General features: G+C 47.0%; 1 protein-coding gene across 3 annotated transcripts in view; it reads right to left on the reverse strand.

The window, feature by feature from the left end:
- Window positions 1-452: 452 nt before the first annotated feature.
- Hpse2 (heparanase 2 (inactive)) overlaps window positions 453-13,419 on the reverse strand; it is a 618,971-nt gene continuing 606,004 nt past the window's right edge. For all 3 annotated transcript variants that reach the window (XM_055591606.1, XM_055591605.1, XM_055591604.1), the window contains one exon: window positions 453-2,944. In XM_055591606.1, coding sequence (XP_055447581.1) covers window positions 2,779-2,944 — 166 coding nt within the window. In that variant the 3' untranslated portion in view covers window positions 453-2,778. The remainder of the gene's footprint in view (window positions 2,945-13,419) is intronic.

The raw sequence follows: 13,419 nt of genomic DNA on the forward strand, positions 1-13,419 counted from the left end.
TTTCCACAAGCCCATTCTTTGGTTTAAAATGAAGGGCTCTTAAGTCTCTCATGATCTCTGCTGTATCTTACTTGATGAAGGAAAACTGACCCAGAGAGGCTGGTGGAGGATTGCTTTCCTCTCTTCTCCAGCTGCCCCACCCTATTGCGCCCCTGCTGTGGGTTGTGATGCTGTTTACCAGAGACTGTCTTTGGGGTTGAATGCAAAAGCAGAGTCCTGTGAAGAGCAACACCATTGGTTTAATCAGTTCCTCCCACCCCTCTCCCAGGCATCAAGACAGATGCCCTGTGGTTCTAGTGAGTGTCTTGGTGACCTCTGAGGGATGAAAATACTTCTTCCACAAGATGTTTGTGAAAACAGAACTGCAGGTCTCAGAAGACAAATTTCAGTGCTCCCCTCTTCCACCTTTATTAGCTCAAAATCAAACAAAACTTCAACCTTTTGGGTGCAGCATTTAATTCACAAAGAAAGACAAAGGCAGAAAAAAAGACCTAGTGCGAGGTTAAGCTTAGTGAAAAATCAACTCCTATTTACAGAAAATGTGGGGCTCTAGAAGTCTTGGAAAGCAGAGTCTACCAGGTGAGGGCGACAAGTCTGTGACATGAAGAGACAGTGAACTTGGTGACTAAGTAGGTTCTGGATTATTCCTCAAACAAACCCATTCCACTGGGTGATGATGGGCAGCGTAGGGACCCTTCCTACAGGTGCATGGGATGACAGTGCATCTTTATTATGGGACTTTTATATAGGCAAAGCAAACTAGCCCAGAGCTTGGCGTTAGGGGCCTCTGATTAGCTTGCTGTTCCCAGGGGCCCTGCTGCTGCCCCAGACAGGTACTTAGAAAAGATTTTGATACATGTTCAAGGAAAATCCATCTGTCTGGTTCCTTTCCCTTTTCCATGCTCTTTCTGACTTTGGTCCATCTCTTTGTCCCTCCTTTCCTTCCTTCCTGCCTCCAGTGTCAGCACTTCTCTCTGTGCTGGAGCCTCCAAGGAAGGTACCTAAAAGGGGAAGCTCCCTGGGAGCCTTGCTGGGTAAGCAGTCTCATGAACCGCCATCTCCAGATGCTTCCAAGCTGAGCACTGACAGGTCCAGCCTGTCATCAGTCTTCTGTTCCTGCTTGCCCTAATGCACCTGCTGTGTGATGCTCCTCCTGTGCTGAAAATAAGCACATCAAAGTCTGATCCCACTGTCTTCCTTACATGGAGAATCAGGATAGGTGTCTTTTTCCTCTCCCAGATTCCTAGTTCTCCCAGATGAAAATCTTGGGGCACCTTACTTGTCTGACCTTCCTCTTATCTCTCACTTTGCAAACTGGACCAAATCCTATTCTTCAGGCATCTTGGGCATGCCCCTGCTGCTTTCCTCAGCAGCTAGCCTCAGCTGCTTCCCAGGCCTGTCTGTTCACATCAAAACTATCAAGAATCCCCTTCCTCCTTAAAAGCAGAACCATTCATGTCACTTATCCTGAGGTCAGTCATGTCCACAGAAAGTCATTGTGACTGAGCTTGTTTCCAAAGACTCCCATACCCTGTAGCGAAATAAAGCTCCCAGTCATAAACTCCAAGTCAGTCCACCGGCCTGCCCAACTCAGAAGCCTTCCACCTACCACTTTTCAGTTTTGCTTTCAGACCAATTCCCCATTCTTCCTCAGTAGAGCTAACTAAAAACTTCGTACCATGCTCAAGGACATCCAGCTGGGGCAGGATGGATCTGGTCATCCGTAATGACCAGATGGGATTTCTCCTAGTAAATGCCACTGAGACTCAGCTATGTGGGGGGAGGCAGAAAGGTTCGCCTGTGTTTACAGTGACTTCTATTCACACCTTCTTCTAAATGGTTTTTGGTCAATCAGACAACTAAGGGCTTACCATCTTGAGTCTTTGAAATCCTTTCAGTTTGAGGGCAAAGTCTAAGTTGCTTGGTTGGATTGGTGTGTGCGTGCTTCATGTTGCCGTGTGCTTTTTCTTCTTTGTGCTACAACTCCCTCCCTGCTGGCAACATGAAGAATGACGATTTCTTTTTGTGGAGCCTAATACATTGCTCTCCACTCAATGAATACTGTTACCTGACGCCCATTCCAGGCCTGAGGGACTCTTGATTCACAGAGGAACAGAGCCTTATGAATGCTGGGGATGACTGTAATTCTACTTGGGAAGCACCCGCTTCCCGGAGGACCAGCCAGTGATGGATGCCATTGTCAGAAACCCAGATGCAGACACTCATACATCAGCCAGGAAATTATATAAACAGCTCACCCAGCAGGCCAGCGCTGACTCACCCATTTGCTCCCTCTGGGAAGAGAGGTGTCAGGAAACCCAAGGCAGCAGCAGGAAACAGACAAAGGAGGACTTAAAAAAAGGATTAGATTTGCAGCAGCCCTCCCACCTTGCTTTCCCCTCCTCATCCTCTGCTGAGGGCAGCAGCAGTAGGCTAGGGCCCAAGGGTTGCAGCTGGTTACACTGCTGATCAGGACCATAGGCAGCTGTTTGGAAACACTGCTCTGGACAGTTGCTGTCAGCCTGTTTGTGTGTGAACACACACCTTTATCTTTGCATAGGAACAGAGGATGTCTACATTTTCCTTAGGGATGGATGCCACCTACCTAGGCTAAGCTCACACTATAATGTTTTGTCTCTTTGGGGAGTCTATGTTGCCTCAGCATCATGGGAGTAGAGGCTGGTTGCTAAAGATGTCTGAGGAATAAGGGTGCTACAAGGGTGGAAGAGTAGAAAGCAGTCCAGCAGGCCCACCAGCAGCTCAGGAACACAGGGTGGTTTATCGATAACGGCAGGCCAAAGCATTGACATTCTTGACCACATAAAAGCCCATGGTGACTGGAGGGATGACCAGTGTCCGGCCGGCCCGCAGGGGGCGGGGCTTCAGTTCTGGAAGGGTCCCATCGTCCACCATCACTAAGAGCTGGCCGTTGAGCTGCACTGACCTACAGCAGAAGAAATGGGGGATCCATTATCACAAACTTACATCTTTAATTTCTTTGACAAGTAAAGGAATCAACCTCCATGGTGACAACACTGCATGATGTCATTTGAACTATAAGGAGACCAAAATGTTATCAAGTACTACAGAGATCCCTGTTTGCTTTTTTCCCCATTATGAATGACAGACAAATTTAGAGCTATCAGACCCATGGCTGATAGAGCAGTGAATTTCCAGAGATAAGCATGCTATAAGTTGTATCCAATGAAGGGCAGGGCAGAGAAGAGCTCCAAGCCTGGTCCCAGATGGGCCGACTAGAGGGAACAGCCCATTCTCTTGCTAGGATGACTGAGGAATAAATGAGAACGTAGGGGACTCCTGGTTGAACAGTCAGGCCTGCCTCTGGATGGTGTGAGGATGGGAGAATGGACTGGAGGTCGGTATTGACTTCATCAAATATGTAAGAAGGTTTTGATTTCAAATGTCAGGGTGTGCCTCTGCGTCACTGTGAAGACAGTATGCTTACTGGAGTGGCAAGGCAGGTGAAGCAGAGAAGGGTCCAGATGCTAAAGAAGCCTCAGACAGGTTACACTTTTGTAGACTATTTTATTTCAGTGGTGTAAGTATTCAATAACCAGATGTCCAATAACACCATTAACATTCTACAGCATATGTGAATTCACATCACCTCTCTGCTTGCAAACCTCAGTGCTCCTTATATGTAGAATTAAATACAAGGAATTAGGTAACAAACTTTAGATTCAGATGCTGCCAGAGTACTGATGCCTTTGGGTTCTGGGAAGCACAGAATGAAGTGTGATAAGCAAATGTGCAATCATCTGTACTACTAACAGTAGCTGCTCTGGATCAGGCCCTCCTGAGTCTCCTCATTGTAGGGTATAGGTAGAGCCAGGAGCATGGACAAGATTCTGGACTGAAATCTCTAGTTTTAGGAGCTGACACTAGCTTAGGGGCTGACTGACAAGCCTCTTAACTGCATTGCCCTGGAAGCTTCTGCACCTGTAAGAATACCCCAGAGCTACAGTGTGAATGAGATGAACTAAAAAGCACAGAAGAGCTTTGGAGGTATAAAGAGCCAGGCAAGCAGGAGGTGCTGTAGAGAAATTTTAATCCAGCGACATGGCTGCTTTGGCAATGGATCACACCTGAAGACCTTCCAGGTCTGTATGATCTGGCTGGAATGCAGACACACCTTGGATTACAGTATGATCTGGCTGGAATATGGACATGCCCTTCGTACATACCTTTAATCCAAAACAATGAAAGTAAGGTTAGTTTATAGAGGGCAGCAGCGATGCTTGAAAGTGACGTCTAACTGAGGGGCAGACAGAGGGACAAATCAGAGAAAGATTTGACAGAGTGAGTCAGAGGTAGGATACACCCAGCTCTCATGAGAACAGGCCAGGAAAGAGAGGCTACTCAAGAGCAGCACAGAGTGAGCAGAGGGAGCGGTGGCAACGGTAGCAGTGTGTGTGGCAGTATTACCGGGACAGTTTTACAGAGGCGGGTTGCAGAGAGGACAAGTTAGACACAGGTGAAGACAGAACGAGCCAGAGAGTGGGAAGGAGCCAGAAGATTTAGAACATATTGGTAAAGTTGGTATGAGTCCAAGGACAGCAATTCAGTCAGAAGCCGAGAAAAGCCAGATTGAAACAGTCAGTTTGGAGAGGATTTTTTTGAGCCAGAACAGCTTAGTTAAACCAGACAGTGAGAGTTCAGAAAGAGCTAGAAAGGGTGAGCTTATTCAGCTGTAAGTCTTGAGGTTAGCAGATGGAAGAAGAAGCCTTTAAGGTTTGGGTTTATAGAAGATTAGATTTTATGGAGACTAGAAGCTTCTAGGTGTACGCCTAGGGGTAGATGGAATAGAAAAAGAAATGCTCTGGACTCTGCCCAAGTCATGTAGTCATATAGCTTGGGTATGGCTCTCATTTGAGAAAATAAAAACAACATTTATAAGGTATTTCTGCTGTTATCCTCTTCATTGTCACTGTGGGCTACTGCTCTGCTCCAGATCATTCTTGGCTTCTCTGCAAAACTTTCTGAAGCCCTGTTGAGGCTCAACTTTTGAGCCTTTCTTGCCTGCATAGCTGCTGCCCTGTAGAGTCAGCCTCCCCAGCGCAGCCCCTTCTGTTACAGTCCTCTGCTGCTCAGACTATGGCTCAGACTCACTGTAAGATGGTGCTTTGGCCGGGGAAGCACCAGAGAAGAGGAGCTGAGTTTCTCATAGCTCCTTTCTACAGAGCTCTTCTCCCCACGGCTCCCACTACCCTTTTGCTTCTCTTCTATGACTGGATGTTGTTTCCTGTTGATGGGAATCAGACCTTTCTTACCTGCCAATCAATTGCAGAGGCCCATGCACTGTCCTTGGACCGTGTGCTCCTCTTGGGGTGTGTTGCCACACCGGTGACTTTGATTACTATTTTCTCTCCCGAGGCCCTTCTTTTGGATTTATGCTCCCCTATTTAGCAGCCCCACAGAAGCTTCAAAGTCACAAAGAGCAATTCAACACCTGTCTGTATAAAAACATCTGTGACAGCACCATTTAGCCGGTCATACAAGTTATAAGCTGGGATCTTCTGAGACTTCTTCCCCAGCCCCACCACCAGGGTCACAAAGTCAAACTCATTCTGTCATTAATGCTTGCCAAGGCTGCTGGTTTTTTGCACTCATCCCTATGGCTGTGGTTCAGAACCTGCCTCCTAGCCTGTCTCTGTGCTGCACAGATGATCTTTTGTCACTGTACTGCCTGGCACCTCCCACCTCTCCCCTATGATGCTGACTCCAGCTACTTCTCTAGTCTGAGTCCTGTGGTCTCCAGGCTTCAGTCCAGATGTGGACCACAGGGGCTGGTGGGGTGTGAAAAGTTGAATATAAGGAGGGTCTCAATACATACATATGCAAAAATGGTTTAGAATTTTAAAAATGCCTTGCACATAGATGGAGTAAATTTTTCAAAGGGAAGTGTTATGAACAGTGGGATTAAATTATTGAGGGGACACGGTTGGGATTAATAAGACACAGATTCATTTAAAACTGTTCTAAAATCATTATTATTACTATTATTATTATTATTGGGGGAAGACATTTTAGCCATTTTCGAAGAGATAATCACATTTTTATTTATGTGAGTGTGTGTGTGTGTGTGTGTGTGTGTGTGTGTGTGTGTGTCTGTAGAGGCTTCTCACAGAGGCCAGAAGTGTCAGTAGAGTGGGAGTTACATCTGTTACATCTGGCTGTGGGATGACTGGTCCTCTGGGAGAGCAGCAAGCACTGCTAACTGACAAGCCACCTCCAGCCCAAGGAAGAGAGTTTATGACAAAGATTGACGTGAGAAGGTACAGCATTTGTCTGCATTTCAAAGGAACCTCCATATATGAAGAAGCCAGCCATCTTCACCCCAGCTTGTGCAAATTAAGTGGCTTATAGTTTTGCTTCTGGGTTCTTTGGGGAGATGATGGCTCTGTTCTGTAGACGCTTAGCTGTGAGCAGTCCTTCAGTTCTGCGTGGCTGTTACTCGAGCAATACGACCTTCTCTAACCCTCGGGCTGGGCTCTTGGCTTTGCCCTCCGTTCTCTGTGGCGTAGTGATTTCCTGCCTTGTCTCTCACTGGGCTATGAGAACATGGTGCACAAAGCTGTGAGGCAGGGATTAACAGTTTTGGAACAAGTGAATGGTCTTTGGGACCCTTTGCAAAATTTCTAGGCTTCCTCCATTAGTTTCTCAGCTCTAGAGAGGCTCCCTGGAGGTTTGCAGAGTGTCTTTACAGATTGTCTACTAACTTGCAATTACTTGGCCTCTCAGTGGAGATGTTAGATAAGATCTGAACCATCACTGATTCTCATAGTCACTCACCAGACACCGTATTCCCACCTGACAGGAGGCCATTGATCACTGCTAATGTTTTTCATTAAAAGAAAAAAGAAAAAGATTCGTATGGCCATCTCCTGGCTGAGCTGACATGAGTTGAGTTAATTTTGTGGGTGAATCCTCGCAGTTCTGATCTTTCAATCCCTTCATTTAAAGAGGGACAATGTGCTTCATCACCATGTCTGGTCTTTTCTTTCTGCTTGTTTTTCTTTATATTTATCACCCAGTGAAATAATACCATGTTAAATATAACACTATGCTTCTGTTACACACGGTGAGAAATCTGTAAATTTGCAATCACATTAGTGGTGAAAGAAAAGATTACTGAGTGTGGAATACTTTTGGTGTGAAAGGCAGGGTTCTTGGATTTGCTTTGCCTGGCTCGTTCAATCCGGGCATGCAGCAGCCTCATGTTCCACATGAGCAAATCAAAGTCTAGAGGGTCTAAGCTTATGTGAGTCACACAGCCAATAAGAGGCAGGGCTGACATTTGCAGGGATTCCCTTTACTATAGTCTTACCTGGCCTTCAAGACACACAGTTGCTAAAGGGCCCTCTGCAATATGCAAAGCTTTGTTATTTTTATAACTTCACTATTGAGACAAGGCCAGAGAGGTTAAGAGGCCTAGGCAGGGGGGCAGAACTCATAAGCAGGTAAGCTAGGCTCTGGCCTCTTGACTGCCTCCTTCTATGTCATGTTGTCTGTCCCGGTTGAGGTGGTGCTCTCCAAGCTCACATTTCTTTCTTTGCCTTTCTTATCATCATTTTTTCATCGTCTATAAGGGCTTTCTTATTGGATCACGACTTTTCAACCAAATGCTAAATGATCTAGCCAAGGCTGAACTATTTCTTCTAATTTCCTAGCTTCCTTGAATTGCTGAGGGTATCTGAACTATCCAAATATTGGGACAACTGCATTTTATTGCCTTTTGTTTTTACAAAGTTTGAGTTACTTTCCAATTTCTGAACTTGTTTTCTCAGTTTTGTGTGTTAATTGAAATGGGATTTGATGTGTCAATTCAGGGTCAAGCCCTCTGCCCCACCAGTTCTCTGTGGGAGCCTCTTGGCCCGGTCACTCTCTCTCCATTACTTGTCTGAAATGCCTGGTCCTCATGTCTTATGGTTCTTAATAATCATGAGTATTTAAGTAGGGGTTGACTTTTCTCAGGTCCCATGATAGACAGTCTAATGACCACATCCTTTTGCAACCTTAAAGGCAATGTCTCCTCTCTCTTTCTCTGTGTCTATGCATGCTTTTGTGGGGGTTGTTTTATCAGAAGCACACTTGAGTGCTGGTATCTGGTTTTGACTGTCATTTTGGGGGCCTTGAAGGGAAAATAAAAAGACCCCAGTTCTATCTCAGCCACTTAGAATAAGTTATTTGCCCTCTCTGAATTTAGGTTTCTCCAGAGGATGGAGTGACAGACAGGTCAGATGAGACCTAGATCTCCTTTATCTTGGCTGTTTGTCAGACACACTGCCCCTACCTAACAGCGAACGTCAATGCCTAATTTAGAATGATCCTGACAAACTGAAATCTGAGCATGCCATTCACCTGTCCGAACGTTCAGTGGCTCAGTGGTTCAAAGGCACTTGCCGTCCCCAAGAGCAGCTCTTTATTGGCGCCTGCAACTCCTTAGCCACTCATTCTGACCTCTGCCCATCCCATCTCCTAACTGGCTGCCACTTCCTCTCACCCTTCGCTGTCATCTCCGTGGTTAGTTTTTCTAATCTCAGGGTTTCGTCTTTGTTGTTTCCAGTGCTTGGAGCTTTCGCCACACTCTGGCCCCCAGCTGATTTTTAACTCTTTGAATGCATGGAGGGAGTGGTATTTGCACAATCATGCAGGTGCCCATGAAGGCCAGAAGAGGACACAGGATTCCCGAGAGCTGGTGCTACAGGAGATTGGAAACTGCTCGGTGTGGGTGCTGGGACTCAAACTGGGTCCTCTGCACGAACAAGCGCCCGGCAAAAGTGTTCCAGAATTCCCAGCACTTCTTGGGTCTCAACTTGGATCACAAAATTGTGACTGCTTGTCCTCTCCCCAGATAGGAGGGATGGTGACTGTCTCGCTCTTCATTCTCCTATCTATCCATAACCGGTGGTCAATAAAAGAAACACTGAAGGGACTATGCACTCAGAAGAACTGTAACAATAGGGAAAAACAATAGACCACAAGTCCAGAAACTGAATTCAGTCTAGATTGCAGACACTAAATGTGCGGCTCTACATAGGTTTTCGACCACTTCAGGTAGGTTTCTAGATTGTAAATAATGTGATTGACGAGAAGGGAGAAGGAGTAGAGACAGAAGACAGAAGACAGAATGTGTGTGTTAATGTGACCGTGTGCTTCAAACACGCTCTCCTAGCGCAACACTATTTCTTTGAGTTTATTTTGAGACACTAGGGGGCACTCTTGTCCTATCCAACAGCGCGGGGAGAGCCAGCCGGCAGGGCTACTCCCAGGAAGCCAAACTTGTCCCCTGGTCCCTGCTGTCCTCACCCTATCTCCCAAAGGCTGGGAGGTGTAAGCGTGTCAAAGGAACAAATCGCAGCATCAATCAAACCCCAACTCAAACTGCATTGTGGCCCCCTTGGCAGGGGTCCTGCCTGGAGGGGGCCCAATATTAAGGAAACGCGCCCAGCAGGGCTGCGGTTCCCACTGCAGTGCGGCCTTCCCAGCCAGAGTGCCTAGGGGGATCCCGCCGCAGGTGTGGAGGAGTCGCTGGCCGCGGCGCCAGGCTCTCCGGGGTTCCGGGTCCCCCGCCGCCGGCCGCACCTGTTAGAGCAGTTTCCCCAAGCTGGGCTGGGAAACTGGTGTGCGCAGCTGCCCTGCCCTCTTCCAGGTCAGGGCCAGGTTAGAGCCTGGAGGGGCCCAGCCAGGTTTCGGGACCTTGGGCTTGTTTCCCTTCCGGCTTCAGGAAAGGCAGAGGAAAGGAAGCTCCTTTCACGTGGCCCTGAGCAAGGCCGATACACCGAGGATGGTGGCTAAGGCTTCATGGTTCTATTTTGCTGATGGGTCAAGGCTCTGGATCCTCTCATAGAGCTCCCATCATTCCTGGAGGGTCTGATGAAGATTCCTTCCTTCAGTTGTGACTGAAAGCTTTTCTTTTCTTTCTTTTTTTTTTTAGCTTTTGACTATCTGGAATCTGGGAGACCCTAACAAAAAGCCCGTTCTTCCTCTAGGCTATCGGATGTAGCTTTCTCCATCCTGTGTGTTCGCTACTCTCACTTCTTTCCTTTCTTTGTCCTCAGCAGTACGGACTTAGCCATCTGCCTTTTTGCCTGCCACAGTAGTTCTTGTCAGTTTACTTCTCTAGGCATTCTGGTGAGGATGTTTGAGCAAACTTCTTCTTCCACTGCTGTTACAGAGAGAGACCCAGAAGAGAGAGGAATGATGGGAAAGAAAAGTTCCGGTTCCCTTCAGCCCTCTGGGGGCCCTACGGCTTGAAGCTGATGAAATAATTTGCCCTGCATATCTACTCGCTTGAGGGGACACCGGGGGTCTGAAAAGTTTAGATCTGGCTTCCCCCACATGCCGGCCAGGACTGTTTCAGGGGGCATGGGGGATTCTCACGGGCTCCCGTGTCAGAGAAATGGATAGACTTTTTCTGCATGAAGTAGGTTTGGTGGTCCACCTAAATCTGTGTCATAATAATATCCAGGCCACAATAGGATTCTGCCGTGTGCTTTCAATGCCTTAAAATAACTTAGCACACTTGGCAGACAAGATGAGCACCTAGCTAAGGAACATGGATTATTTTTTTTTTTTAACTGATATTGTTAACTTCTGAGAGGCAGTCCAAGAAGAAAATTTGATTCTGCGACCATCTCAAAAGTTCCATGTCATAGGCATATCACACTCAAACGGCAGGACACAATGGAAACCAGATAAAAAGACTAGAGGGCCTTTCCTCCCCAGCTAACTGTCTTATTCCCATCGCAGAGAACGGCGAGCCACGCCCACCAAGTGGTGGTGGTGCTCAGATCTCCACAGTGCTTGGTGACGTACAGCGTCAGTGATAACAGACTTAGGCCTTGGCCACTGGGCCAAAAACCACTACCGCATGTAACTATGTGGCCGCACACCATAATAAACATATCACACAGAAAAACACGAATAGAAGGAAAATCAAATTTGGACTGGGTTTCAACAGTTTCTGTGGTCCGATCCTAGGGTATCTTGTGGCCTTTCTCCTCACCCCACAGGCATCCTGTATTCTAGCCCTATGTGAGATTTGGTACCTCCAAGCCTAAACAAGCCTTAAACTTGCGCACGTCCAAACCTCTGTAAGCTTATCTTGAGGCCTCCCATGGCCTCCTATACCACAAGCGTTTCCTAGAAGTACGGTTTATCTTTCTGGCTAGGTCTAGTGGCCCCCAATCTTTAGACTTTTCCAAATTCCAAGCCAGAACTCCACTCTCCTTCCCTCATACTTCCAAGGTCCTGTGTGATTCTCAGTTCTCATTGTCTGAGAGTTAGTGCATCCTTTTTGGATAAGGAGGCACTTTCCCCAGTGCTACCTGTGAGAAGCAGGCAGAGGCAGTATGGGTCAAGGACATTCCCCATACAGCAGAGGGCAAGTAGTGTGGAGAGTTTTCCCCAGATGTAAATATAAGTCTATAAGCCACACTCAAAGTAGGCCGATTAGTTTTTGATCATGGCTCCCTGGATACTTCTTCCATTAAAGCAGGTAGATAACTATCTAGTTTTTCTGACTTTTTACCCTGCTCCGTATAACACCAAGCACTCCGTGTGACCCTCCAAGGTAAAAGAATAAGATGTCAAAGGGCAATGTGTGCAAGAACCCAAAGTCATTCTTGTAGAAATAAGCATGGAAGGGTTGGTCGGCAAAGCGGCTGCTGGTGTTTGGCCGCCAGTCCACAGTCTGGTGCTGTAGGTTCTGTGTGTGGAATAAGCCACCTCCTGTGCCTAGAACTGTGGATTCAAGACCCAGGCCTAGCCTCAGGAATGAACTGGAACTTCCTTGAAGTGACAAGCTCTACTTGACAGTTACATATCTCCATCACCAATCCAGCAAGAAGACAAGGGCCGTCTCTTCTCATTCTACAAGGAGCCACCTATGTATTTAGCTTTCCTGCCCTTAACCTTAGCACCAACCATTCAGAGCCATTAGCCGGACCATGAAGAAATCATCCTATGGGAAGGCACAGAAGTCTCTGCCTGACTAGAGGGACCTCTAGTAAGTGAAGGTGGGGACAGCCCAAGCCACAATGGACAGCTATGCAGAAAGTTTGCAGCTGTTGGAAGTGAGTGGGAACAAAATATATTCTGGAGCTAAGAACAAATAGAAAATCTCTCAGAAAACAACAGTGAAAACTGTGGATCCACAAACATCTTGGTTTAAGATGTCAAGTCACTGTAAAATAGAAAATCATTTCATAATCCTATAATCTGCACAGTACTAATCTGGGATTTAAAACAAAACAAACAATAAAGCTCTGGGAAACCAGCTCTCAGCCTTTTTTACTCAGGCATGGAAAATTCCCAGGGGCTCATGGCAAGTTCACACCTTTGGAGAAATGGCTTGGTGCCTGGATGGGGAAATCAAAGATTTAAATCATCTGGGACCACATCCCAGGGTTTATGGAGGGCCAGTGGTTCCCAAGTTTGGTCACATATTTGAATCACCTAGGGAGCTTTCAGAATCGCTTCAGCCAAGAGATCTGAGTTAACTGCGCTGCGGTGTGGTGTGGGCACTGGGGTTTGCAAGCCCATAGCTGCTCAAGGTGCAGCCAGGGTTAAGCAGCACCAGTGTTAGAGGGGACAGAGACAGTCTGCAACTGGGGTGAGAGAGAGTCAAGTAACTGGCTGTCACATTCCAAGTTCAGTTTGGGTAAGTTCACTTTACTCTTTTGCAATGCCATGCGAGGAGGCCACACTTTTTAATTCAGAAGATATGACTCTTCAAAAAGGAAATATTTTGGTGTAAGACTGAAGTGAGTGTTTCTGCCTTTCACCAGAGCTGCCCTAGGCATGTACACTGGTGAGATGAATGTGCCCTAAGTACCATGGACGTTGTGGGCAGCGCTTCGCCCAGGCAGAAGCTTTACCAATGACCTCACACTCTCAGAAGAAAGAACTGAACATATTGTCCCTCTGGACAGCATGTTCCTTAACACCCTGTAGCTCCTCCTAAGTCCTGGGTTGTATCACAAACTCCTTACCGACAGGCTTTGTGCACGCAGAGGGAGAATGTAAGGGTGGTGAAGAGCATCCCAGCCTGCACCTCTAGTGTGTCTCCGCATAGGCTCAACATAATGATTTACTTAGGCCATGCCGTCCACACTGTCACTGCTACCATCTCCTCCTGAGCCACAAAGATCACTACATTCAACAAGGCTTATGAGGCTCCGGAAGCTTCTAAGTTCCTGGAAAGGAGTTGCCCCTCTCTGGAGGCTCTGGGGCCTCTTCTGTGTGCAGGCTTACCTCCCCTTTTTCTACGGACTGTCTCAGACTCCGAGTCTAATTATTTTTAATAAATGCCTCTGTTCACATGTATTTATTTGTGTCTCTGCTCTCCCTGGTGCCTACCTGAAGCGCAGACTTGACTGTTCGAGTTTAAAGCGC

The sequence above is a fragment of the Psammomys obesus genome, unplaced genomic scaffold, assembly GCF_907164565.1.
Source record: "Psammomys obesus unplaced genomic scaffold, mPsaObe1.curated_primary_1811, whole genome shotgun sequence".
Classification (NCBI taxonomy): Eukaryota; Metazoa; Chordata; class Mammalia; order Rodentia; family Muridae; genus Psammomys; species Psammomys obesus.